This window comes from Daphnia magna, unplaced genomic scaffold (assembly GCF_020631705.1).
Source record: "Daphnia magna isolate NIES unplaced genomic scaffold, ASM2063170v1.1 Dm_contigs021, whole genome shotgun sequence".
Classification (NCBI taxonomy): Eukaryota; Metazoa; Arthropoda; class Branchiopoda; order Diplostraca; family Daphniidae; genus Daphnia; species Daphnia magna.
This window is the reverse complement of record NW_025533118.1, coordinates 1,008,967-1,036,108: the sequence shown is the minus strand read 5'-3', so window position 1 is coordinate 1,036,108 and position 27,142 is coordinate 1,008,967. Positions and strand designations below refer to the sequence as shown.

Here is a 27,142-nt window from a genome sequence, read left to right as displayed (position 1 = left end):
ATGAAACGATACTTCTCAGAAAGATTTACAAAGTTGGCCCTTTCTTTCCAAGTAGAAATTGATGATCCGAACTATCCTGATCCAGTAGTATCATACCAAGATTGGAAGGAACTTATAATCCAGGAATTTAAAGATCCAACGGAAAATCAATACTTTAAAAATGAACTCAACGAAATAAAACAAAAACCCAATGAACGAGTACGCGATTTCCGTGCACGAATCGAAAAAATTTTTATAAAAGGATACGGTGAAAACATGTTTCGCAGCAAAAACGAAACACTTGCTTCAGTTAGGGATGACATATTAAAGGCAGCTTTCGAAAATGGACTTAAAAGTGATTTGCACGCCGGTTATGAAAACAGAATAACTGCTACAGCAACTTACGATGTCGCCATAGCAACTGCAACAGAAGTTGAAAGCATCCAAACCAGAAAACACTCTTCGGCCAGAGCACGGCAACCCGATCTTAGTGCTATAAATCTCAGTCACGAGCTTTTATCATCCGACATTGAGGACCTTAAACGAAAATTCGAGGGACTCACCTGTTCTTCCGTGGAAACTTTACAGGATAAAAGGAGCAAATCGAAAGATAAGCCGATAGCATCTACGCTTTCTTCATCCGCATCCATTCCTTCTGGACTATCTCTCAACGCAAAGGCTGTTCGCTTCTCACCCAATGTAGGCGGCGAGGGAATCCTTGGACGACGATCACCTTCCGGCACAGATTTTTCGACTAGCCCATCAAGATCAACAGGTCGACCAACAAGTCCTTACAACCGTCACAGATCACGCAGCCCTTACGATAGGAGCCGCTCTCCGAGCCCCCACATTCTCCTATCCCTTACAAACGCCCACGATCTCGGAGCCCTTTTCCAAACACGCGCTCCTCTACTCCTTATCCCGAAGCCCGTTCTCCAAGTCCATTCAACAGGAACCGTTCTCCTAATCCGTTTGCTAATCAAACCTATGTAAACCAACCAACCAACTTAGCAAAGCCGCCATACCACAACCATCCCTACACTAAGGAACTACCTCCATTCAAAGATGCACAACAACATAACACTTATCAACCTCCTTATTACAGACAATTTAATAACTCGTACCAAAACGTTTACCCTGGAGCACCACGAGTAAACAACCCACGAACTCCGAAGAATAGCCAATTAAGGTGTTTTAAGTGCGGCAAACCCGGTCACTTTAAAGCAGAATGTCTTCAATCATCCTTCCGAGGAAGGTACCCTCCACATTAGAGCAACCCACAATTTTTCTAGATAGTAGTCATAATTTTAACGCTATTAAGTTACATGTAACAATCGGTAATGTTAGTACACCAGCACTAGTAGATACCGGCGCAGAAGTTAGTGTTTTATCTCATATTATTTTTGCTTCGCTAAATCCCCTTTACGTTCAACAAATACCAAATGACATGGACAACCTAAAAGCCGAATCTAATTCTAGTTTAAAAATTGTTGGATACTTCAGAATTTTGATTACCTTACCTGATATTAAGTCCCGGGTCGAACACAATTTTTATGTAGTTTCAAATTTACGATCTAATTGTATCCTTGGTTTAGATTTTATCCGCGATAAAGGTATCATTATCGATGGTAATATCCTGCACATACTTTCACGCAAACCAAAAGCCGTGCTGGCAAAAACAACATTCGCAGATGCCACAGTTTCAGTATTTAATAAAGGTCCAGTAATCGACAAAACCTATCCTTTCACATTCAACTTATCTCATCTCCCCGATCACCACAAAGCCTCTTTTATGGCCCTCTTTAGAAACCACCATCACCATTTTGCCGAATCTATGTTACAATTGGGAAAAACTTCCTTAGCCATTCACCAAATACACCTGACTGACCCAAAACCAATCTGGACCCACCATTACCCAATTCCTATTACCCAAAGACCTTTGCTTAAAACCTACATCAATGATATGTTAGCCCATGACGTTATTCGTAAAAGTACTAGCCCCTACAGTTCATCAATCGTCCTTGTTAAAAAGAAAACTGGTGAATTGCGCCTCTGCATTGATTATAGGAAATTAAATAACGTAACTGTAAAAGATAGATACCCACTTCCCCGCATTGATGACGTAACAAGCTACTTCAAAGGAGCCAAATACTTTTCCACACTAGATCTTTTTAGTGGTTTTTGGCAAATTGAAGTTTCAGAAGAAGACAAACGAAAGACAGCCTTCACTTGCGAAATAGGACACTTTGAATTCAACAGACTCCCATTCGGATTATGCAATGCACCAGCTACTTTCCAGCGATTAATGAACCTCGTTCTAGACGAAGTGCTTCACAAATACGCTTTAGTATACCTGGATGACGTCATCGTATTCTCAAATTCCTTAGAAAATCACCTTACCCAACTCAATCATGTGATCCAACTGCTTGGACAAGCAGGTTTAAAAATAAAACCCGAAAAATGTGAATTCGTACAAAAGGAGATAATATACCTTGGACATATTATCTCAGCTGTTGGTATTAAACCAAACCCTAAGAAAGTGGAATCCGTTGCGAAATATCCGGAACCGATAAATGTTGACCAACTGAGGACGTTCTTAGGCCTAGCAAATTATTATCGTCGTTATGTCAACAACTTCGCAACAATTGCCCATCCGTTAACTGAATTAACAAAGAAGAATATAACATGGTGCTGGAAGCACGAGCAAAAGGAAGCTTTTAACGCGTTAAAACAAAGATTGACATCTTCGCCAATTTTGAGGCATCCCGATTTAACTTCTGCGCAGTATTCAATCGACACAGACGCATCACAATACGGCATAGGAGCAATCTTAAGACAGAATCAACAAGGAGAAGAAGTGGTAATCGCTTACACTTCGAAGCATCTATTAGACAGAGAAGCAAACTGGTCAACCATCGAAAAGGAATTATACGCAATTATACACGCAATCAAGACTTTTCACGTTTACGTACATGGCACACAGATAACTGTGTACTCCGACCACAAACCTCTGGAGTACATTATGAAGAAACAAAGCCAAAGTGGACGACTGGGACGCTGGTCTCTATTTTTGCAGTCATTCAACATAAAAATCACCTATCGACCCGGTAAAACTAATCAGAACGCTGACACGTTGAGCCGAATCCCGATACATCACAACAGTTATACCCCAGCTATCAGCGTTATCTCTAAAGTAGGATTGCCATCAGCAGACGAAATCAAACAAGCACAGGAAAATGAAACATTGTGCATGGAGCAGACAAAACAATTCCAGCGCAAATTAAACAAAAATGGACTTCTTACGCATAAAGGAAAAATATTAATTCCTGGCAGTTTGAAACATCGCGTAATGGAACGTTTTCACGATCACCTACTTGGCGGACATTTAGGCATCGCGAAAACGGTGAAACGTATTTCACAACGGTTTTTCTGGCCTAACATGGTCAACGACATTACTATGTACATTAATAGCTGCATCGTTTGTGCTAAACGTAAAGCCTACGGGAAAAAGACTGCACCTTTAAGCCCCCTCGAAAAACATCGATACCATTCCTGACATAACACTAGACCTTTTTCCCAACCAACCGGACAACTTCACAATCGATGATCTATTTCCTGAACAAACACCCACTATCGAAGAAGAATCTCATAAGAACTTTCACACTAACGATCAAGATGTATCACTAAATTTTAGCCACAATAATGAGAGAGCATTCGTAACTGCCAATTCAGACTCTGATAAGGAAAATAAAGATCCATCTAACAGATCCAAACGAACTTGCTACAACCTAAGACCACACATAAAAAGACCATCCTTTTATGGTAACCCATCAGACAGCGAATAAACAAATATCCATTTGTTATTTCGGTTATAGGATGAATTTATTCAACCTCCTTCTTCTTTCTTCATTTTTGTTCCTGGAACCAAAACCATCCCACGGCAAAGAAATCTCCACTTGCGACTGCAACAAACCTATTTTCGTTGGACTCCTCGACACCAGTGAGCCTCATTTTTGCAATAAACCATCTTACAACGACATAAAAGAAGTATTATACGAAGTCATCAGCAAAAATGAGCCACCTCTGAGAAACGCAGGTTACCTTTGTAGACAATGGTTAAGACAGAAAACCATTACTGGATATTTTTTCGGAGCCTACGATACCACATACCAAGAAACACCACTATTGGTCACAGTTCAAGAATGTGCCAAAATGGCAGTCTACGAAACCTGCAGCGGCAATAAATTACAGTTCATCGGCAATTCAGCATCTTTCAACAATCCTCCTAAAGGAGACGGATCTTGGATGACTACACAAGTCCATACCATCATGAATTGCGAGCTTGAACGTTTTAATGTTACACAGGATTGTACAACTTGCCCCATCAAATCGCCATTCGGTATTCTAAACTCAAACTCAAACTCCAATATTACCCACTACCACAAAGGTCACCTAACTTTCATTTGGAACAAGCCAGTAGCCAAACCAGCACATTGTGTTTATACAGTAGTACGACAAGGTAGAGGACTTCTCTACGATTCCTCTAATTCCACCATACAACATTTAAGAGACGCAAAAAACCAATTAGAATTCATCATAAATGGAAAACCTGAAACCATTTGCAAATTCGATCACTCTTTCAAAGTCAAGGGAATAGCTGAAACATACATTCGCTATTCTCGTGCACCAACCACTGTTATTAACAAAACATCTACCGCTAGTATTCCTTCCGAGTTCGGATATAATCTTTCTAGTTCATTTCTCGTTAACGATCGAACAGGTCTTTGCGTAGGCAAACCTAACAATAACACAAAAGAACTACGAGGTGTAAATTGTGCCTCTATAGACGCGGATAACTACATGTTTATACAAAATAGAATAATCCCTAAGCATGATCAACACTTATGTGTCACCGCTAGCCCCTCCTTTAACAACATTATATATTCCAATTGCCAAACCTCCCTTTCCAGTTGACAACTATGGAAATATAATAGTACGTCTGGCACCCTATCCGTACACGACAACACAACCCAAAACAACAACGCCAATCAATACTGCCTCGCACTAGATATATTCTCTTACCAAAACCAACAATTCAATAATGTCACGCCCACTTTAATCGATTGTACAGAAAAAGACGAAACCGATTACTTGGAATGGAAATTCATGGAAAAGGAAATTTTTCTTTCTGATGTACCAGCATTCATAGACGAAGCTAGCCATCATCAATATACCTCAGGTTCATTGATTGATATTTCTAACCAATTGAACGACGAAATTAGAAATGTCTACTGTGAATCCTTAAAAACCAAACAATTTTTAGCGATGAGCATGGCTCAATCTAGCCCTATGTTAGCAGGAATAATTTTAGGCCTCCCCACTTGTCAACGTGTGCAAGCTGACGGACAAACAATGCTCCTTCAGCAATGTAAGAAACTTACTGTAAACGTAAAAGCCCAAAAAACTAAATGTGGATGGGAACCCAAATTCCACCATTATACAATTGGAAAAGACGGATTCACCCGAACAAAATTCAGACCTTGCACATGGAGTAATGGTCTCGCCAACCTAAATGGACAACCTCACGAATACTTCAATGGCACCTGGAAACCAATTAGACCAAATGTTAAAATCTCTTCGATCGGCCTCAAAAATCATTTCGACGAAGAAGTAGACATTGAAGCTAAATATTTACACAATCTTGAAACTTCATTTCATTCCAAAGAAATTGAACAAATGAATATGATAGGAGAATTAATGGCAGTCATGAGACATGATGAAATTAATCCAATTTCTCCCATTCTTTCCCAATCACAAGAAAAAAGTAGATTTAACTTTTCTTTCAACTGGCTTACAAACTTCTTTTCAGCTACAAGCTTTATTTTTCTTATTACTGCTTTCGCCCTCATTTACTTTTGTCTAAAACGTCGACAAAATTCCTCCCCGATTGAACAGATCAATGTGATGTTAAATCCCAACGACTCTAATGTCGCCATCCCTATTCGACGAGCTACCTGGTCTATACCCACCAACGAACACCCTACATCCACTACCCCACCCCCTACCCCAATATCACTCCACAGTCATCCTCTTGCAACCACCACTCTCTTAAGTCATGCCAGCGATCTTCTAGCCCACTCGCAACTACCAACAAATTCAAATGAAACTACAATTGACGAAACCACTTTAAATTGTTCAAATTCACCACCTCCAATAACACCTCAACCTTTACATCTGTCACCAATTTGTCTTGCAATCCCATCTCCATCTGTCTCTGATATATCCTCTTTAACTATTCCAGCACTCGCACCTATTACTCCAGATATCGACATTGCTATCTCTCACAATCATACAACCCCAAAGTATGTAATTCAAAAAGGCTACTGTTGGGAAGACGGCTGTCAAGTGTTTACCTCCCTCGACCCAGAATTACTCCGTACACCACCAATCCCAAATACTCGAACATCATGGAAACCAGAAGCCGTTTAAACAAAACAACTATCATTCAACTGCAAGACCCAAAACTGAAAATGAAATGTATCGTTTCACTGGTAAGATTACCATTGGAACAATGCCTTTCACTACCGACAATGCCAGACGCCCCGATCATGCTCTACATCAACAACGAGGACCAAAAGAAATTATTTCTTTGGCAACTCGACCTTCACGAAAGGATACACAAACCACTCCCTGCCAATGCATAGCACTCTCCATTCAAACATAACAAACGACGAATTTTTTTTTTCGTCAAGTGCTACCCTTCAAAGGCATGGGTCAATTTTCCTTCACAATATGATTCATTTTTTTTATGTATTTAATGTCTCTCAATTTCCAAGTAGTTCTTTTCCTGTTTAGCAACTCGTTTTTCTTCACTCAAGTAGGGGATACCCTTATATAAAAAAAAAAAAAAAAAAAAAAAAACCGCGACAAAGTCACATAGTCATCTGTAGTACTTTTGTTGTAACTTTCCCTCCAATCTTTGAGAAGCCTCGAGGGCGAGTCTTTTTAAAGGGGGGAGGTGTGTAATGATTATTTCAATAATCGATATTGGATGCCAATATCGATAGGAACAGCCGCATGCAAATGCAATCACTTACTTGCCGCATGCAAATACAATTACTCATATGCATGCTTGCTAATATACCCTTTTGTGCTTGTTCCGTTCTTTAAGTGTTTAATATAAAACTCCTTTGTCTCCACACTTTGCGCTGAACAATACTGTTCACGCAAGTGATGATTCACGGTAACCCCTGTCCTCAGCCTGTAACTCATCCAACAGTTACAACCCGTCACGGACTTTGGGGGTACCCAAAGCACAGACTGGCTGCGTTTACGACCGTGCAATTCGGATTCAATCCCAGAATTGCATCCCGGACACCTCAACTATATAAACCACCTAAGGCGACTCGAAAAGAGAGAGAAGGAGGCAGATGCTGGACATCGGTCATCGACGTCAGCCGAAGATCTCTTTGTGTTACCATAGAGTTTCGTAGTGATTGTTCTTGACTTAGAAAATACAAAACTGTTGCAGCAGAATTCGACTCTCTCTTAGTTTCCATCATTACAAACATAAATAATAAAAAATACAAGACAAAAAAATACGGCTCGGGGGTTTTGTGTAGAGGGGGAAAGATGCGCAGCTTCACGATGTAAATAATTCCCCCTAGTGTCGTCGGAGCGAGCCCTACCACCTTTCTGTGTACTCATGAAAGACGGTAGGGTTCGCCCCGGCGACCGAGATCAAGTTGGGCAATTGAAACACTCGAACCGACCTCTGTTTTTTACAATTTACTACTATTAAACTTAATTTTTTCCCATTAAAAAAAATACTGTTTAGTAGCTGAAATAATAGGCTACAATGCTATATAATTTTTATATTAAATTTTTCAATTTTTTTTCAAGAGATACAAAAAACCAAGAAGTGTATCAATTGCCCCCACTCTCCACTACGTATGCATGTATAATGCATTTGCCGACATGTCCCATGTTGCCAGGTATCAACTTGTCCCAACCAAGGGTGTATTCAAATAACAATCTTTATTACTCATCTATAATTGATTCAAATAAATCCATCTCTCTAAAAAGGGATGTTTAGAAAATGGGCACAAAATTTGTCTAGCGTATTTTCTTTACAAATTGTTCTGAAAAAAGCAAATAATTTGTATTGAAAAGGGGTTTGCATTTCAACCGCCTTCATAATCCCCATGAAGGTCACTCTTCTTGCGCTCCAAGAAAGAAAAACGCCTCCTATCGTCTCACTTTTCACAAACGCCAGACCCCTTCATCGAGCGACCGCTCATTACTGAAAACAAAAGTAAAAATCACCTCTCCTTTTTCCAACTTCTATCCCATGACCTTCAAGGCCACTGCAATTAGGTCTTAGGTTAAGCTAATGTTTGAGTTGAAACAATAAATACAAATTTATTTACAATTACCCGTTTGTAATAAGTAACTGTGTTTAGGGATTGAGTGTATGGGGCTGATGTAGCAGAAGTTCTGCCAGCAATACAGTTGACACTACACCACTTTGTCAAATCACTACATTTTGCGACGAAGAGAATCAGCTGAAGATGTTACAAGGTTTTTTCGAAGGTATTGAACATTTTGATTGTGATGCTGCACGCACAAACATTGGTGCAAAGTGGGCGACACGGCTCAAGAGATTCGAGTTCTTCGCCTTGGCATCAGGCGTCACAGACAACGCCAGACTTTGTGTGCTGCTCATTAGTGATGTTACGTTATAGGATTTTGACTACGTTTACGTTATCCGTTAAATTAACGTAGCTTTGAAATTTATACGTTAAGTTAATACGTTATTTAACGCGTTGTTTGAAACAGCACGTTAACGTACGTTACACGTTATTTTTACGTTACGTTAAAGAAAAAAATAATTGTAAAATAATAAAAGGATCTTGATTATTAAATTTATTGCGTTTTTCTGCACAGGTTAGGTGATGAAATCAAAGGAATAATATTTTATCAATGGTCTTGATTATGACTACGCGATTGTTTTGAATACAGTCATGACAAGTTCTTAGTAAATGACATTGAAAACGTAAATGTTAGTTATTTCTTAATTCTTAACTGACTCAATAGTTAAAAATTAAACACTTGATCAGAAGTTAAAAAGATAAAAACTACATAAGCATTGGTCTCAGCAGATCTTTGTTGCATGTTAAAAAAACTTTTGCGGCCAAAACATCTTGTGTTGTCCTGTTCTTGCGCCCCACAGTATGCCAACCGGCAGCTGAAAATTCTCGTTCTGCAGGTGCATATGAATTCGAGTTCCAAATTTAAATCACATGGACAACCTTCTGCATGCTTTTTGAATTTAAATTCATAGATTGTGAATAACTAGCAGACTAAAAGTAAAAGAAAGCAGCGTTTTCAACTTTTCAATAGGCTGGCAGAATGGGTAATGCCCATTGTTTTGGTTGTCAACCTACAGGAATTAAAAAAAGGCAACGCTGTTTTTTTCTGCAAATAACGTCAAAATTTAACGCCTGAAAATAATATTACGTTTACGTTTATCCGTTAAGTTAACGGGCCCTCAAAATGGTACGTTAACGCATGTTTTACGTTATCCGTTAAGTTAAACGTAACATCACTACTGCTCATCCATTGTGGATGCGGGAAGCTCTTTGACCTGGTGAACACCCTCACTATCACGCCGAGAGAAGCACAAGGCGATGTTGCGGAGGAAACAGAATACGGTGCAACAAAACGTGCCTTAACGGAACTTTTCACAGCCAAACGAAACCCAGAGTATGGTGAATATGTCTCCCGGAAAACTAACCAGGAAGAGAACGAGACGGTGGATCAATATTGCACACGTCTTCGACAGCTTACCGAAGAGTGTGACTTTGAAGACATAGACAAAGCCATAAACGCCAGATCATCTTTAGCTGCAGATCGAGCAGTCTCAGAAACGAGGGTCTGCGGAAGCCAGAATGGAAATTGGCCAACCTACTAGACTTTGCCAGGACTGCAGAGGTCGTCAAACTCCAAATGAACGAAATGGAGGATCGCGGGCAGGTAGCCGAAGTAGCTTTTATGAAACGCCTTGGGTGAACTTCTGGCACAAGCAGAAGCGGCAACATCCAACAATTGCAGAGAAATTGCAAGTTTTATGGACGAGATTACCACAGAGAGGGCCTGGAAGCTTGTGCAGCCCAGGGAAAGAATTGCAGATCATGTGGTAAGCCTAATCATTTTGCCACGAAATGTCTTTCTAAGGCTGTAAAGCAGAAAAACCAGCCGGAAGCCTGGGGCAGAGCATCTGTAAAACGAGCTAACTGCCTGTCGGACTCATCCTCGGAAAGTGATTTTGAACAAGTCTTCACCCTTAACAGTATAAGTGGGGCGAAACATCCAGTGGCGAATATCCAGGTGAATGGCGTTACGATCAGATTCATCGTAGACTCCGGAGCAGGAGTAACGCTCATGGACAGAAAGGCTTATAACAACATGAAACAGCCGTCTCTTGAGGAAGCAAATCTGAAAATCGTGCCATATGGATCAAAGAAACCACTAAAACTAAAAGGCCAGTTTCAGGCCACATTTCCGAGCTGTAACGATAAAACAACGAGTACAGTTTTCGTTGTCAAAAAGCACAAAAGTGGATGCATTCTAAGCAAGAAACTATCCGAAACACTTGGACTCTTCAAACTAGACCTAGGCGTCACCTATGAAACTGTATATCAAGTTTCGATGGTTGATAAAATTGGTGAGATCGATGGCTATAAAATCAAGTTGCACATAGATGACACGGTTCTGCCAGTGGCCCAGCCACACAGACGGATTCCCTACCACCTAAGGCCTGCAGTTTAAGCCCAGCTGAAGTAGCTTGAAGAACAGGGCGTCATCGAACATGTTGAAGGTCCAACACCATGGGTTTCACCAATCGTGTGTGTTCCGAGACAAGATCCTAAGGACCCAATCAAAATCTGTGTAGACATGCGGTGTGCGAACAGAGTCATGCGCGAGAGACACATCATGCTGATTATTGATGAAATTTTGCATGAAGTGCACCGGTCTAAATGGTTTGCGAAGCGGGACATGAAAACTGCATACCATCAAGTGGAACTCGCCAGAGAGTCACGATATATCACGACCTTTTCCACGCATGTCGGGCTACGACGCTACAAGCGGCTGTTCTTCGGCATTAACATTGCAAGCGAAATCTTACACAACTTAATTAGAAAACTTGTTAGTGACGTAAAGGGAGTCATGAATACCAGGGACGACATTCTTGTGCACGCTGGAACAAAGGAGCAGTTAAGTTAAAGAATAAGCGCTCTTGACCAAAGACTTGCTGAACACGGCATCATAGTAAACCAGAAGAAAGGGGAGCAGTTCACAAATCGAATAAAGTTCTTTGGACTAAATTTGTCAGACAAAGGCTTTGAAGTGGATCCCGGTAAAGCAAAAGCCATTTTCAAAGCAACAAAACCCAACTCGAAGTCGTAAGTAAGAAGCTTTCTTGGTCTAACTAACTATTGCTCGAGTTTCATTCCAAACTATGCCTCTCTATCCGAGCCACTTCACAGGCTAACGCGGAACGACGTTAAGTTCTCCTGGTCCCAGGACGTCCAACGAGCATTCACACAGTTGAAAGAGGCACAACAACCGCTGAGACGCTGGAGTCGTTCGATCCCAAACGCGCAACAGAACTTATTGTCGACGCCAGCCCGGTTGGACTCGGAGCGGTGCTGACTCAACGATCTCATGAAGGCTTACACATTGTGGCATATGCCAGCCGAGCACTCAGCCCGGTTGAAAACATATACCCTCAGATGGATCGAGAAGCTCTAGCTGTCATCTGGGCAGCCGAACACTTCTGGCTGTTCACCCTGGGCCAGGAAAATATGGTACTTACAGACCACAAACCACTCGTTTACATCTTTAACAAACCCACGGCTCAGCTTTCCCCTCGTCTGGAGCACTGGATGTTGAGAAAGCAAGCTTTCGACATGACGGTGGCATACACGCCTGGAATGCGGATCTCGGCGAGGTAGATGGTCGCCACTTTTTGGTCATAGTCGACCAGTTCAGTGGTTGGCCGGCCGTCAACATGTTTTCAGACAAAAATACAACCTCCCGGTGCCTTATCAACTCTTTCCGTATATTCTTCGTAGACACTGGGGGTGCCCCAGTAAAGATTTACTGCGATAACAGCCCATTTGGAGAAGCCGAACTCCAATCTTTCCTACGAGACTGGGGCATGGCGTTCGGGTCTTCCTCCCCCCCCCCTATCATCAATCGAACGGCAGGGCGGAAGCGGCTATCAAATCCATGAAAAAGCTTGTCATCGGCTCCAGGACTGGTGGCCAACCCGACCCGGACAAACTAGCAAAGGCCATTCTACTGTTTCGAAACGCCCCACGTTATGGCGGGACCTGTCCTGCCCAGCTAGTGTTCAACAGGCCTATCCGAGACAGCTTGCCCGCCCACCAAAGATCTTTCGCCCCCGAGTGGCAAAGAGCAGCCGAAGTTTTGGAACAACGGATGCATCGCACATTGGCGCCAACAACAACCCGATATAACGCGTCCGCTCATCATTTTGCCGCATACCCGCTGGGCGCTCACGTGGTCATGCAGCATCACACGACAAAGCGATGGGGCACCCCCGCCGTCGCCGAAGAAGCTGGCGACAACAGAGACTACATCGTCAAAACGGTTTGTACCGCCGAAACCGCCGCCTACTCCGCCAAAGCGTGGTGGTCATAACGGGAACCGCTGTACCGGCGGATGTCCCAGCCAAAATCACCCCACCCCCAGCCCTGGATCCAGACATCGAGCCGCGTCAGAGATGGCAGCTCCGGTCCAGGAACTACGGTTCGGTGACTCGACGTTCAGCCAGAATGCACAACGCCCCGTCTCGCTACCCGTCCTAGCGCCGGAACATGCGAGTCGAGACACGGATTTCAATCTCCCCGCTGTATCCCCCTTCGTCTCAACAAACCAGAATTCTCATTTTTCTCTTTTTCGTCATTCATGCTCCCCCGCCTCAAACCTTTTAAGGCCACCATGTATCGTATGTACCCAAATGCTATTTGTCCCTCAAAAGCCATGCTCACCCTCTTCCCTCGTCAATTTAGCCTCGTAAACAAGACAAACACGGAAAGAAAGGACATGTATTGACTCCGTAGACGGGGGGTCAAGCAGATGACGCACAGCAGGGCAGGAGAGTCAGTCTTGGCTAGCTAGCTTCTTCGTAACGTTGTGCTTTCGTCCCTCCCAGAACAATCTAAGGCAATACACTGTTTAACTCAGCAACCTCGGTCTAAACACCTGATCAAGCAGGAAAAGAGGTTACTTTGGAAAGACCGTCCAGCGTTCGGAAAGGACCTACACGAAGTGATTGGCGTTAAAGGAACTATGGTAACAGTTCGAAAAGGAGGTAACATGCTAACGAGAAATGCATCGTTCTTCAAGAAATTCGAGAGTAAAAGTCAACCGACGGAGATGCCGAGCAGCGAAGTGGAGAGTGCTATCAGAGAACCGGAAAAATCACCGATGACCATCGTACCGATACGACCGGACTGCACAGACGAGCCCTTTATCGACCCGCTACCCAACAGAACCGAAGCCTTGGAAGATCAAGACCTGGTTGCCGCGGAAGAAATACCCGAACCAAGAACTGGTGGAGCGCCAGCAATAGCAGTCAGAAGAAACGATGAAGAGGAGCTTCTAACGCCGGAAGTGCATGAAGAAAATATTCAGATCACTTCAAGAGGGAGAGGGAGAGGTACGAGAATCAAGAAACAGACGGAACTATTTGGCGCACCTGTACCGCACAGCGTCAGAAAATATTCCGCTCAGATATAACATATAATTGTAGACCTCAGCAATTATATACATGTCTGTGCTTCGGGAACATTTTGGACATAACGTTCCACCTGATTTAACTTATCGCTTCTTTTTTTTGTTTCTTTAACTTATCATTTCTTCTCCATTATTCTTTCAATCACATACCTGAAATCATTCATTAATCCCATTTCTTTTGCAGGCGTTAGTTAACTTGTTTGGATTGTAGATCATGCCTTGGTTATTTTTCGGTTTTTTTTTTGTAGTCTCGTTATGTATGAGAACCTCTGGGGAACTGTTTTGTTTAAAGTTGGGGAGAGAATGTAATAAGTAACTGTGTTTAGGGATTGAGTGTATGGGGCTGATGCAGCAGAAGTTCTGCCACCAATACAGTTGAAACTACACCCTCTGTCACATCACTACACCCGTTGAAATGGCTAATTTTTTATGTATGCTAGTTGGAGCACGATATAATAGTAAGGTGCACTATCGTCTATCCAAAAACAGGTGGGTGTTTACTAAGTGGTTCCAGGATTACCCGCTAGGTTCGCTAGTCTAGAGGCCCGGTCGTCTACATGGGTGATAGGGCAAAACACCTTTTTTTATTTTTAGAATTTTTTATTATCAGTCCATGTGCTAGAAAAGTAAATCCACTAGGGCTCCTTTTCATTCCCAATTTTTTGGGACTAAAATCAAAATGAAAAATGTGTAATCTGAGAATTTTTTATTTGTGTTTTAAATTCACCCTATTTTGAAAAATTGCGCCGTTTGCAGCGTTGCCTAGTTTTAAAGATTTTGTTTTGTATTACATGACTCGACCAGTGAGTAGGGCTCGGCCCCGATCCCATTCTAATCGGGGACACCGCTAAGCTTCCCCGATAAAATTAAATCGGGAAAGTTCGGTGCGGGGATTTCTTTTTTCGTAGCGGAACGGTGCTATAATCGGTGCTGCACCTATAGCACCGCTTCAGCCATACTGGGTTAGCCTTACAAGTCACCTTGCGTTCTGATAGGCCAACGAGAATCACGTGACTAGGGTAACATTTTGTTCTTGTTGGCCGTATAGTCCGAGAGCCCGGGCTCAAAAATATCAAAACCTTTTACGAAAAGGTGATCAATGTGATTAATGTTGTAGAGCAAAGGGGGGATAAAGAAAAGAAAAGGAAAGTGTGTCAGGATGGTGTCACCGCAAAGAAGACGAACGAAAAAGAACACGCGACTTCATTCTCAATTTCTGATTTCTACTTTTTCACTGCTTTTGGCTACCATTTGGTAGCGAAATGAAACATGCTACTTTTTGGTCGAAACTGCTACCATTTGGACGGAAAACCGTCGATTTTTAAAAAGTAGAAAAAGGAGATCTTCTACCATCTGCCTACCATTTGCAATGGTAGACTAGTCTACCATTGACAAAAACGGAAAAAAGAAAAGTCTTCGGTGGGGATCGAACACGGAAAAACATATTACTGATGTTCGCAGTCAAGCACCTTAACCACTCAGCTATTTTAATATGTTAGGATTTAAACATTTTCCTGACTATTTCGAGGATTCAGTTAAGAACTTAGAAAAAATTCTGACTGAAAACTAAAGTATGTTTACATTTAAGACATTTGAGTATTTGTTAATAATAAAATCCTACTTTTAATAATTATATATTAATTTTAAACTATAATTTCTATCTTTTTCATTTTTAATCGCTAATTTAACACAAATATTTCAAAATAACAAAGGAAATGTTAATGTTCAATAACAAATTTAAAAAGCCAAAGTGAAAATAGTTGTATAAAATCAAATAAAATATGACAAATTTAAAAAGGGGAAGTAAAATTAACCTGTAAGTCATCAGAAGAAAGTTTGTTTGCTTCCCAAGTTTTGTTTTGTTATATTCCAACGAAAAGTGCATATTTACTTGGGAATCACCCCTCCATTTTTGTTGTGATTTTGCGTTTTCGTCTGCTAATTCTTACTTTATGGTAGACACGCATTTGTCTACCATATGGTAAGTCATCTTCCATTCCCCTACTAGCTAAAAGTAAACAAAATTTTCTACCATTTCTCTACCTTTTTCGTTCTACTACGCATGGTGGCCGAAAAGTAGGAAAAAGGTAGAAATCAAAAATTGAGAGTGTAAGTGACCCAGAATTTGGCTTAATAATTAATGAGGTATTCGAGACGGGGTATGTAGTGCCATTTCTAGATTCCTTGCAACAGTTTCTTTGTATTAAGGAAGTCTATGACTCCGTTATGTTAAATTTCAGTTCCCAAACGACAGACCCCACCGACAGTTATGCTGACGTGTGGGATGGTCAGTATGTTAAAAGTCTTCCAATTTATATTCAACATCATTGGAACTTGTTTGGTATTCAGTTGTATATGGATGAAGTTGAGTTGGCGAATTCATTAGGCAGCAAAAAGGGGAAGCACAAGGTCTCTGTTTTTTATTGGACTCTTATGAATTTGCCCCCTAAATTTCGCTCGTCATTACGTTCAATAATGTTACTTGGCGTTTTAAGCAGCGATCTTCTTAAACAGCGTGGAACTGCCGTATTTCTAAAATCCTTTGTATCTGATCTCATTCTTTTGCGGGATGGTGTTATACTTACTGTTAGGAATGAAAGTCTAAAGTGGTGCGGGATATTGTTGCATTTCGTGGGGGATGTAGTAGACTCGGCTGTCCAAGTATGACTGAGGCTAGGCCTCTTTGTATTTGATCAGTATGCCGCTAGTGGCGCTAGTAGATATACAACATCTTTTCCTTTCACAACACGACAAACGGACAAACGAAGGACAAAGACGACAAAGAGGCACAAGTAATGGACCGTCATATAGAACCAAACAATACGAAACAGGACATTTTGTTGATAGGGGCTGTTACTCTTGAACGACTTCGGACTGTTCGGCTGGAACTAGACTAGTCGATTCGGCCGCTGGTTCGGCTCCCAAGTTTGCATCTGCGACCTGCCCGGCCAGATCAGGAGGTCGAGCTGGACTCAACGAGACGGACCGGCGCTGCGCTGTCAATAAGGTCTGACGTTGCTCTGCCAACCTGGAACTACTCCTGGAACTCGATGGCCAGATTTTGGCCGTTCGCGGCTTGTGAACAGCTTGACGAGGGGCACGAACAGGAAGTGCAGGGACGGGCAGCATGATGACTGGTGGAGCCGGCGGTAAAGCTGCTGGAACTGGCGGCAGTGCTTGTGGAACCGGCGGCAGAGCTGGCGGCTGAACTACAGCCTGTGGCTGTGATGATACAATAGGCCGTGGCAATGATAGGGCCGGAAATGAAAACACCGACTGTTGCCTGCTGGGAGAAGGTGTCTTGAGACGATTTGGCTGGTGTTGCTCAGCTGATAATTTAGGGGGAACTGCCGACTGATTTTGAGCAGTGGCCCTTGCAGGATGAATAACAGGATCTCCCTTGCAGCAATTAATGGCTCTTCGATTTCTTCTAAAATCGCGGCCAGCGAGAGTTGTGACGACATAAGAGTCTGGCTGTTGGCATACCATCTTGACGTTTCCGCGTACCCAGTTTTTTCCTAAACGTACTCTGACTGGCTGACCGACCGTTAGCACGGAGTATCGAGACGGACGGGCTGCTTTTTGATGATAGGTCGCCGATGCTTGACGACGCTTTAATGCTGCCGCTACAGCTCCCGATGAGACGTTTTGATGCCGTAAAGACTCAGACAAAAATGGCAAACTTCCTCGTAGATTCTGTGACTGCAACAAAACCGATGGGGACGGCAATCCACCTCCAACAGGAGTGGAACGAATTGCTCGGAGCGTGTCCTGGAGCGTGCGACCATCCTCCATTGACTTGATGAACGCCGCTTTCACTGTTTGTACCGATCGCTCCGCCAGACCATTTGACTCTGGATAAAATGGACTTGACGTGACATGGGATACGGCAAGATGACGGGCGAACGCACGGAAGTCAGCGCTGCCAAATTGTGGTCCATTATCCGACACAAGCACTTCCGGCACTCCAAAATCTGAGAATAGTTTATGCAATTCTTTGATTGTGGCTGCACTTGTAGTGGAAGACATTTCGACGACACTGGGCCATTTACTAAAGTAATCAACAGCCAATAAATAGTCTTTACCCCGTAGCTGAAAGAAATCCGTTGCCACACGTTGAAAGGGGTATTCTGGAACTTCGACCGGATAATGCTGTTGATGTGGATTTTGGTGGCCCCGCTCTTGACATATTCGACATCCGGCTACAAGGTTGCGTATTTCTTCGACATATCCGGGCCAGTAGGCAACTGACTTGGCTCTTTCGAGACATTTTGACTCTCCAAAGTGGCCATCGTGAATCTGCTTTAACATTTCTGACTGCAGTGAGACGGGAACAACTACCTTATGTCCACGTAGTAGCAGACCTCCAGCTGTCGATAAACTGGCCCTTTCCGACCAAAATGGCTTTGCCGGCACCGGGCAATCTCGCTTGTGATTGGGCCATCCATTTTCCACTAATCCAACGACGAGCTGCAACGTAGGATCACTCTGAGTTGCCTTAGCATACTTTTCTTTAACCGTTTCTTCTGGAATGACGTAGCTGAGCATTGCGTGAACATATTCTTCGTTTATTTGCGACTGATCCGTTGCATATTCCTGGGTGTCTGGCGCTCTGCTGAGCGTATCTGCCAGAACGAGTTCCTTTCCGGGCCTGTAGAAAAGTTGGTAACTGTAAACCTGCAGCTGTAGTCGCATCCGCTGGATTCGGGGGGAACACAATCCAATTGGCTTATCAACCAATCCAACCAGGGGCTTGTGATCAGTTTCTACTGTCACCTGATTTCCGTAGACGTAGTGATGGAAGTGTGTCATGCCGAACTGTACTGCTAACAACTCCTTTTCAATTTGGGCATAGCGACGCTGTGTGTCCGTCAATGACCGGGACGCGAACTCAATGGGTTGACCGGCTTGCAGCAGTACAGCTCCAAGGCCATAAGGAGACGCGTCGACTGAGACCGTCACCGGCAACTTCGGATCAAATAAACGCAAGACGGGCGCTGTACTGACAAGTTCTTTGACGGATTTTAAAATGAGGGCGCTGCTGCTGTCCCACACCCACTCAACGTCACTTTTTAGCAAATCACGCAATGGTTTAGTTAGAGGTGACAAGTGTTCACAAAACTTTGATAAATAATTCACCATTCCTAACAACCGCTGTAATTCTTCTTTGGAGCTCGGTTCTTTAAACGCCGTAATGGCACTTACTTTGGCTGGATCCGGCTTTAATTGTTGAAAAGAGATTACATGACCGATCCATGGCAACTCGGGGAGGAGAAACTTGCACTTGCTAGCATTAAGCTTGAGGTTCACTTTTACACAGCGATCAAATACTGCTGTCAAACGCTGGTCGTGTTCTGCTCGAGTCTCTCCCCACACGAAAAAATCGTCTAAATGAATTTCAACGCCTTCAAGGTCTCCAAAGAACTGATCCATTGTCTGTTGATACACTTCCGGTGCCGAAGAGATGCCAAATGGTAAACGCAGGAATCGATAACGCCCGAATGGTGTTGCGAACGTCGTCATATAACTGGATTCCTCCGTCAGCGGAATTTGTAGAAACCCGGATGTTGCATCTAGTGAGGAGAAATACTTGGCTTTGCCAATGCGGGCAAACAACTCTTGTGCTGTCGGAACTGGATAGTGTTGACGCTTAATTTCTTTGTTTAAATCGACCGGATCAAGGCAAATTCGGACGTCGCCATCAGATTTTTGAATTGCTAACATGGGATTAACCCACTCCGTCGGCTCCGTCACTTTGCAGACTAACTTCAATTTTTCCATGTAATCGAGCTTCTTCTTAACTGGATCTCGTAGCTTAAACGGCACTCGTCTTGGCGGACGAACAACTGACACGTAATCTTCTTTGAGTTTGATCTGATGCTCCACTGGCAATTTGCCAATACCAGTGAAAACATTTTGATACTTTTTAAACTCACTTGGTAAGGTTGACTCCGCTCTGCTGCTGTCTCCTAATGCGTCTACTTGTTGACGTGCAGATGGTTGAACAAGGCCAAGTTCACGGCAGCTGGGCAAACCCAGGATGGGCACTTTTTCTTCTTCAATTACTATGACACGTAGCGTATACCGCTTTTTCTTAAAGCACACGACGACGTCTTGTTGCCCAAGGACATTTAACGACTGACCAGTATACGTGCGTACTTGCGGACCAGACTGTAGCTGTGACTTTGAACGATTCACTTTTTCAAACCAATGACGAGACAACACATTACACGAAGCACCCGTGTCCACTTTGAAAGTTATTGGACAATCACTGATCAAAAGTTCAACGTTCCACTGCGAGCCATGGCGATCACTCAACGAGTGAATAACGTAGTGGTCCAAACTAGCAACATTTTCTTCGTTGTTGCACACTTTCTCAAAATGGTTGGGCTTACCACATTTCGTGCACTGTTTTCCGTAAGCTGGACAGCGACGCCTAGCATGACTGCCACCACACCACTTACAATTTGTGATCTGTCCGCCACTTCCGCGATGTTCAGACTTGTCTGCTGAACCACGTCGGTCCGACTGGCCATGCCCCGAGGGCTTCGACTGCTTGAATTTTTCCAAGGTCAATCTATTGACCGCCTCTGCTGACATTTTTTCGGCTATTGATGACGATGTTTCACACGCTCGAACAATTTCAACCGCCTTCGCCAATGTTAATTGAGGGTCGAACAACAATTTCTCACGTGTTTGAATGTCTGCTACACCGATAACAATTTGATCACGCAGTATAGAGTCACGTTGCGTATCATACTCACACGTTGCGATAAGGGACTGAAGTTCCAATAAAAACGATTCACATGACTCACCCTCTCGTTGAGGACGAGTGAGAAACTTGTAACGTTCAAAAGTTTGACTTTTCCGGGGTTGAAAATGACCATCAAACTTGGCCAAGACTGGGGCTATTTTGTTCTCATCACCAGCTGTTGTCCACGTGAACGTCTCGTAAATTCGGAGCCCTTCTTGGCCTAGCAACGTGAGCAATACGCCCACTTGAACATCTTCGTCGTCTTTGTTTTTCTTTGTGGCCTTTAAATACCACATAAATTGCTTTTTCCAAAATGCCCACTTAGAAGGTAGATCACCATCAAACGAAAAGGATGACGGTGGATGCAATTCACTCGCCATGCTGAATAATTGGAGTGATCGATCGACTTTACTCCTGACACCATGTAGTAGACTCGGCTATCCAAGTATGACTGAGGCTAGGCGTCTTTGTATTTGATCAGTATGCCGCTAGTGGCGCTAGTAGGTAGACAACAGGGGATATTCCTGCATCAGCAAATTTACCTTGTAGATCGTGCATGATCATTAGAAATGACTTGGAAACTATTCACATAGAATCCGATTGCATTTTACGAGAAAAAATTTCTCATGAAGCGCAAGTTTCACAAATCGAATGTGCTGAAAATCAGACAGCAGCTCAAAAAGATTCAATTTCAACTCGTTTTGGCGTAAATTGTCGATGCATTTTTACAATTTTAGAATATTTTGAGGCAACGAAGTGTTTTATGCACGATCTGATGCATGTATCCAACGAAGGAATTTTGAATAAAGAAATTGCTCTTATACTGAAATACCTAATCGAACATCCGATAATTAAACTGGATCTAGATATTGTAAATTACAAGATATCTACAGTGAAAAGCTCTCGTGAATTCACGATCCCTCCACCAATAAGAAACAATGAGGTTTTAGAATTTAAAAAATTGTCGTTTTCATCATCTGAAATTTCTAGTTTATCAATGTGTCTAGCGCTTGTGTTGGGTGAATTTGTTTCAGACGACGATGTACACTATGCCAACTTTTTGTTATTGCTAAAAATTTTGGCTTCGCTGCAAAGTTATCAATTTTCTGAGCAAGATTTGCAAATGCTTGCCAAAAATATTGAACTCCACAACCGCAATCATGTCCTTTTATACCCTAAACCTTTGATTCTGATAGCAAATCAATTACTCCTTAACATCACTCTTTATTGCACTTCATTAGTCAAATCAAAATGTTTGGTCCCCCTCGGTATTCCTGGTGCATGCGTTATGAGTCGCTGAATTCAAAATTTTAAAAAATCATGAGACTTAATAGTAATTTTCATAACGTCCCTTTCACTATGGCTGCACACCATCAGAAACTCGTTGGCTTATACATGAAAACTGACGACGAAGGTCAGTATTTTTCTACAGTTGACAAGTTCTGTTTGAAACATCCATCTCATTCCCCAATTGAATTTAATCATGCGTGGTGGTCATATCTAGTTGTTCAAAGAACTGATATGAATGGATGTTTTACATTTCAATCTCTAAAATCTGTAACAATTGCTGGAAGACTGTGCACTGTGGGAACTGTTTTTGTACGCAAATTGCCTAGCTTAAATACTAAAGCAGTTTTTTTTAGAATTTTCGAGGCTGTAGTGAGCAAACGCATTTTATTTATAATGGAAGAAATGGATACTCTGTTTTTTTGTCAACAACGATTTTGTTTCATTGTTTCCCCTCTGAAAACTTTCGTTTTAGTATCTCTGAAGGATTTGGTATTTGATGCCCCTCTCCATTCTTTTAATTATTTCAATGAACTCCATGTTTTCCCTAATTATTATCAAATTATGTAAAAGTGCAATCATGATGTAAAATTTGCAATCATGTAAAAGTGCATAATATAACATTTCTTTAATTTTAATATAATAAAATCAAGCTATTCCTCCATGAAAGGATAAAAGTTAACGCTTTATTGTTTTCCATTATTTATGCTTGAAATAATTGCAAGATAAAAACATAGCACACGTATTCAAGTATGTATGAATTCTTAACAAATGGCAACTAGGTTTTAATTCCGCTACAGCATAAGTGGCTTCCCCGTATGCCCGTACTCATTCAGCTTTCAGCCATTGACAGTTTGCTCATCCATTTTTTAATATCAAGCATGACTGGGAGAAAAGTTTTTGTTAATTTCATTTCTTTGAAATCTCCTTTTCAAGTTAAATGTGTATTACTTCCTGAATCTGAACGACGTTCAGATTTTATTGTGTTAAGAGAACTACTATTTAAGGCGATGATGTTGGACAAGTCAATTTTGGTATTAGGAGGTAGTGAAGCGTCAAACGTAGAAGACATTCTAATTTTGCAATACGATGAGGATTTTGGAGACATCATAGACGTTAATCATGACGTTGTGTTTTATCCCAAACAAAAATATGTAGATGTGAAGCTTAGAAAGAACTGCCCAAATGAAGAAATGTCAACCATTACATCTTTCTCGTTCAATGGTCAGTATTGCATTTCAAGTTATTGCTTAAAATTCAGTGGCTTATTGTCTTGTTTTTTAATCAAAAGGTACAGAAGAAAAGGACGTTGCAAGTGGATTCCCTGAACCAGGCATTATTGAAAATTTGGGTAAATCTGAACATACTCCATCATCGAAGAAAAAATTCTTCTGTGATAGGTGTAAGTATATTGCTGTATAACTTGGCCTGTTAGGTCTTGCACTAGTTCATCACATTGATTTTATTTTTAGTGAACAAAGGAAAAGATGCTTCAAGTGAATTGCATGATGTAACAGACAATCATAAATCTGATTGCGAGTCTTCTTCATCAGCAAAAATGCAATGCTCTGCAAACACTTGTAACATATATAGATTTTAAACTAAATGACATATTGATTATTATGATTAATGATTTCAACATATCTTTTTTAGTGAATTTGGAAAATGATGTGAGTGATTCGAGGGAATTGCTTTCATATGCTGTCATAGATGGAGTGAAACACACAGAAGTGTTAGTAAAGTTTGATAATACTGATGTTGATGCTGTGAAGATCAATGTGCCCACACACAACGAACTTTTTGATGTGTTTCATACACAGTCAGATGGAAACTATGCTGCCTGCAGCAGCGACAGCGAATATGAGAGCACCGATTGTATTTCTGGCACTGATCACGGTGATGCTCTTAAGTTAAGTCTTAATAAATCTCCCAGACAAAAACGCAAACGTGTTAAAACGAAGAGAGCAACGTTAGCTAACACTGTTATAAAAACCTCACGTTGTTTGAGACGTGTAACCCTCGAAAATCGGGAAACGAGGGGAATGAAATATAATCCTCGAAAATTGAGACGCAATTCGGGTATCGAAAATTGTGCGACATAACCCTCAAAAGGTTACGATTAGAAATATTATTTTATGGAAATAAATTTAGTGTCATTTTCTAACTGAAATAGAAAAATTGATAAATAATAATGTTCAATTGTTTATTAAAATGTATGTTATACAGTATACCTTTAAGCATCACTATCTATAACATCATAATCCACAGCATACATTAAGTCATACATTTTTTAAAATTGAACGATGAATAAGTCGAGGGAAACACATTGTGTTGGAACGTCGTCTTCAAGTCGCATCACAATGGTTCTAATGAATCTTAAAGTAGGTAATACTTTTTTACACCACTGAATATCGAATACATAATATACTGATATCAATTGGAGGAGAGCTTCAGTACTACACGCAGACTCGATGAACGGGATGGTGGAATCCACAATAACTGTGTAGCTAGTATCCCCAATTTTCAAAATGAAGGTCGTCTCTCTCTTGTGCTTCTTAATGGCCGAAGCAATATTAGATGAATCCTGAATAAACAAAGAATACATTTGGATAATGTAGAACTAACAAATTATACGTATACTCACATACCTCGTGTACATCAAAAAAATAGTCTCCGGCTGTGCAACTTCGTTTATTTGCAGAGATTATGACCGGTAGCAGTTCAAGTACCGCACAACTTTCACTTTCTTAAAAAAAAGGAGGTAAGTGTAATACAAAGTGAGTTAGCATAGGATGGTGGTAACAACTTGCCGAAACATTTGTTTTCTATTGAAGATTGGTAACGGTTTAGTATTTTTTCACCGCTGTATTTTTGTGAAATTTACGGGCAACTGCTATCACTACTGGTACAATGTCTTCCCATTTTTTTTTGAAATTTTTGCAAGTACCAGATCCAAGTATTAGGTCAAGTTCAGCGTAAAGCTGCAATGAAATGTTGCATTACACTTTCATAATACTATATCCAACCTATCTATAGGCCTATTAACTTACATAATGTTGCTGGTTCAACAACGGGCACCTGGTTTTCAAGATGTCTTCTGGAGATGTTATATAACCTTTGGTGATCTCATAACGCCGACCTTTGAAAGTAAGCTTACAAAGTGACTTAAGTACCCCTGTACTTCCACTGTCTTTGTACAGTTTAATCAACTTTTCATAATTAATTTTGTAAGATGCCATGTCGAGGTTGTCATCTATTAAAAAAGATAATAATGCAGATAACATGATATTACTTAACTTTCGAAATTATTTAAAATTTTGCCTTACCTGCATTGCCTGCACTTTCAGAATGTATACCTGGATCCAAATAGGAAATCTTGTTTTCCAGGAAAAGTCTTCCTCCATTAGTACTAAAGGTTTGGCCTGCAGCTTGTCTTCGTCTAGATAGAATTCTCTGTAGTTTACCTACTATAGCTTGCTACAAAACACGTGAAAAGTGAAGTATTAAAGGTTTATACAATTGTAATATGCTGTTTTACCGAAGATGCTACTGGATCTTTCGGATTTATAAGTGTTGATGGGTAGGTAGTGAACATTTGCTGTACCACCAGCCTTAATGAATTCCCACAGGGGCATAAAGAAAATTCTTCGATGGAATCCACAACACGTCGGCACACAAGAGACAAATTAGCCTCACTCAGGTTTCCTCTCTTCTGCAATATTTTGTTAACTACGACTCCGAAATTGTTCGGTAATTTCCATTTGCCGAAATCCAGTCTCTCGAATGGCCGAAGATGTTGTGATGAAGTCTGTTTACTTTTAGAGACAGACTGAACCTTGTTTCTTATCCCGTTATTCAGGGTGCTTTTGTAATCCAATTCTTCTGCACAAGAAAGATATTGTATGGCCAGCAACAGCTGCAATGTCGGACTTTTTAACAGAAATGGGTTCTTACCATATTTTTCAGTATTATAATCCAAAGAAGAAGTTGATGGTTGTTGATTACTATTCTGGTTTGACTTCACCTTCTTCCTTTTTTGGCAGTATTGAGACCCAAAAGTCATTGCTTCAACTACATATGCATTATGTAAAAGTATAGCTTGGAGAAGTATTAACATAATCAATGACAAGTAATGCATTACCAGACAGTGCTTCATCATCAGTACTATTATCTGAAAACATCGATGGTGATAAACAATGTTTCAATCTATCCGTGGACTTAGAAGTTAATTTTTTTTTGGTATCAATAGCTGTACTGGTAAGTAAAGGGCTAAAACCTTCATCTAGAGAACAAATTTGGAAACTTTATTAGTGTTAATGTAAGAAAGGTGTTGTAAATTATATCTTACCAGAGTGTTGTTCATTGTTGAAAAATGATGAAGTACTACACGGTGTTGAATGTTTTTCGGTTAATGAGTTCGAAGAAAACTTCACTCTTTCTCCCACATCAGTGAAAATATTTATTTCACAACCTACGTTTGGAAAAAATAATAAAAAATAATGAAGCTTAGTTAGTGTTGATAGTATTTGCAAAGATGCCTAGAGTCCAATATACCATTCTGTTGCAGTTGTGTTTCAGATTCCCTTAATTTCCTTTGGTATTTCTCTTGTTGTTGTGGTAACTCAGAAAAACTTAGTTTTCTTTTATTCCCCAGGTTACACCTTATCGTTACTTTGTGCTTCACTGGCGAGTAATCACCAAATTGGGTCCAACGACCAGGGAAAATTTCACTTTCTTTGAAAAATTCACATGCTCCTCCTTTGCCAACGAAATCTTTTATTTCCTTAGATTTAGAACACAACTTTTGCTCTAACATCATAAGCTCAGGTTCCCCTCGTTTAGAAGACTGAAATGTAACCTCATAGTCACATGTACGATCGCCAAAATACACAACTTGTACCAAAACTGATTTAAAATCAGACATGCTATCATGGAAATTTAAAAACGTTAACGTAGACATTTTTGAAAGGATTGTAAAAATTTTATTACCTTTCAACTTTCACCTCTTGGGTCAACGGTTTGTATAAAATGGCGCAGAGTGCTTTGACGATTGAAAAAAATTCCAAGTTGCCAAATCTCATTTTTTATAACAATCTAAAAATAAAAAAAAAATTTCAAAGATCGAAGTTGAGACATTGAGAGATCGATTCGAAACCATTTTGAACGTTAATTATTTGAAACGCCATATCAGTGTCAGTGTCACATAACATGGATACCGTTTCCAAATTTCAAATACCATTTTCCCCATTAAAAAATTACCATTGCCAAGTGGTAAATTGCTGCTTTAAGGGATCT

The 27,142-nt window shown here is 41.1% G+C and overlaps 2 protein-coding genes across 2 annotated transcripts; one reads left to right on the top strand and one right to left on the bottom strand.

Moving 5' to 3' along the window:
• The first annotated feature begins 22,684 nt into the window (after window positions 1-22,684).
• Window positions 22,685-24,595, top strand: LOC123477378. Its single transcript, XM_045180684.1, has 6 exons — window positions 22,685-22,891; window positions 23,006-23,071; window positions 23,139-23,249; window positions 23,320-23,427; window positions 23,501-23,959; window positions 24,160-24,595. Exons 1-5 carry the CDS (start codon window positions 22,729-22,731, stop codon window positions 23,947-23,949), a joined length of 897 nt encoding a protein of 298 aa, XP_045036619.1. The 5' UTR covers window positions 22,685-22,728; the 3' UTR covers window positions 23,950-23,959; window positions 24,160-24,595.
• LOC116933314 lies at window positions 24,289-26,991 on the bottom strand. The gene is made up of 11 exons (XM_045180683.1): window positions 26,837-26,991; window positions 26,402-26,772; window positions 26,196-26,318; window positions 25,989-26,129; window positions 25,802-25,918; window positions 25,386-25,729; window positions 25,174-25,324; window positions 24,898-25,100; window positions 24,658-24,828; window positions 24,496-24,593; window positions 24,289-24,431 (listed from the first exon to the last, which is right to left on the bottom strand). Exons 1-9 carry the CDS (start codon window positions 26,926-26,928, stop codon window positions 24,694-24,696), a joined length of 1,677 nt encoding a protein of 558 aa, XP_045036618.1. The 5' UTR covers window positions 26,929-26,991; the 3' UTR covers window positions 24,289-24,431; window positions 24,496-24,593; window positions 24,658-24,693.
• Window positions 26,992-27,142: the final 151 nt, after the last annotated feature.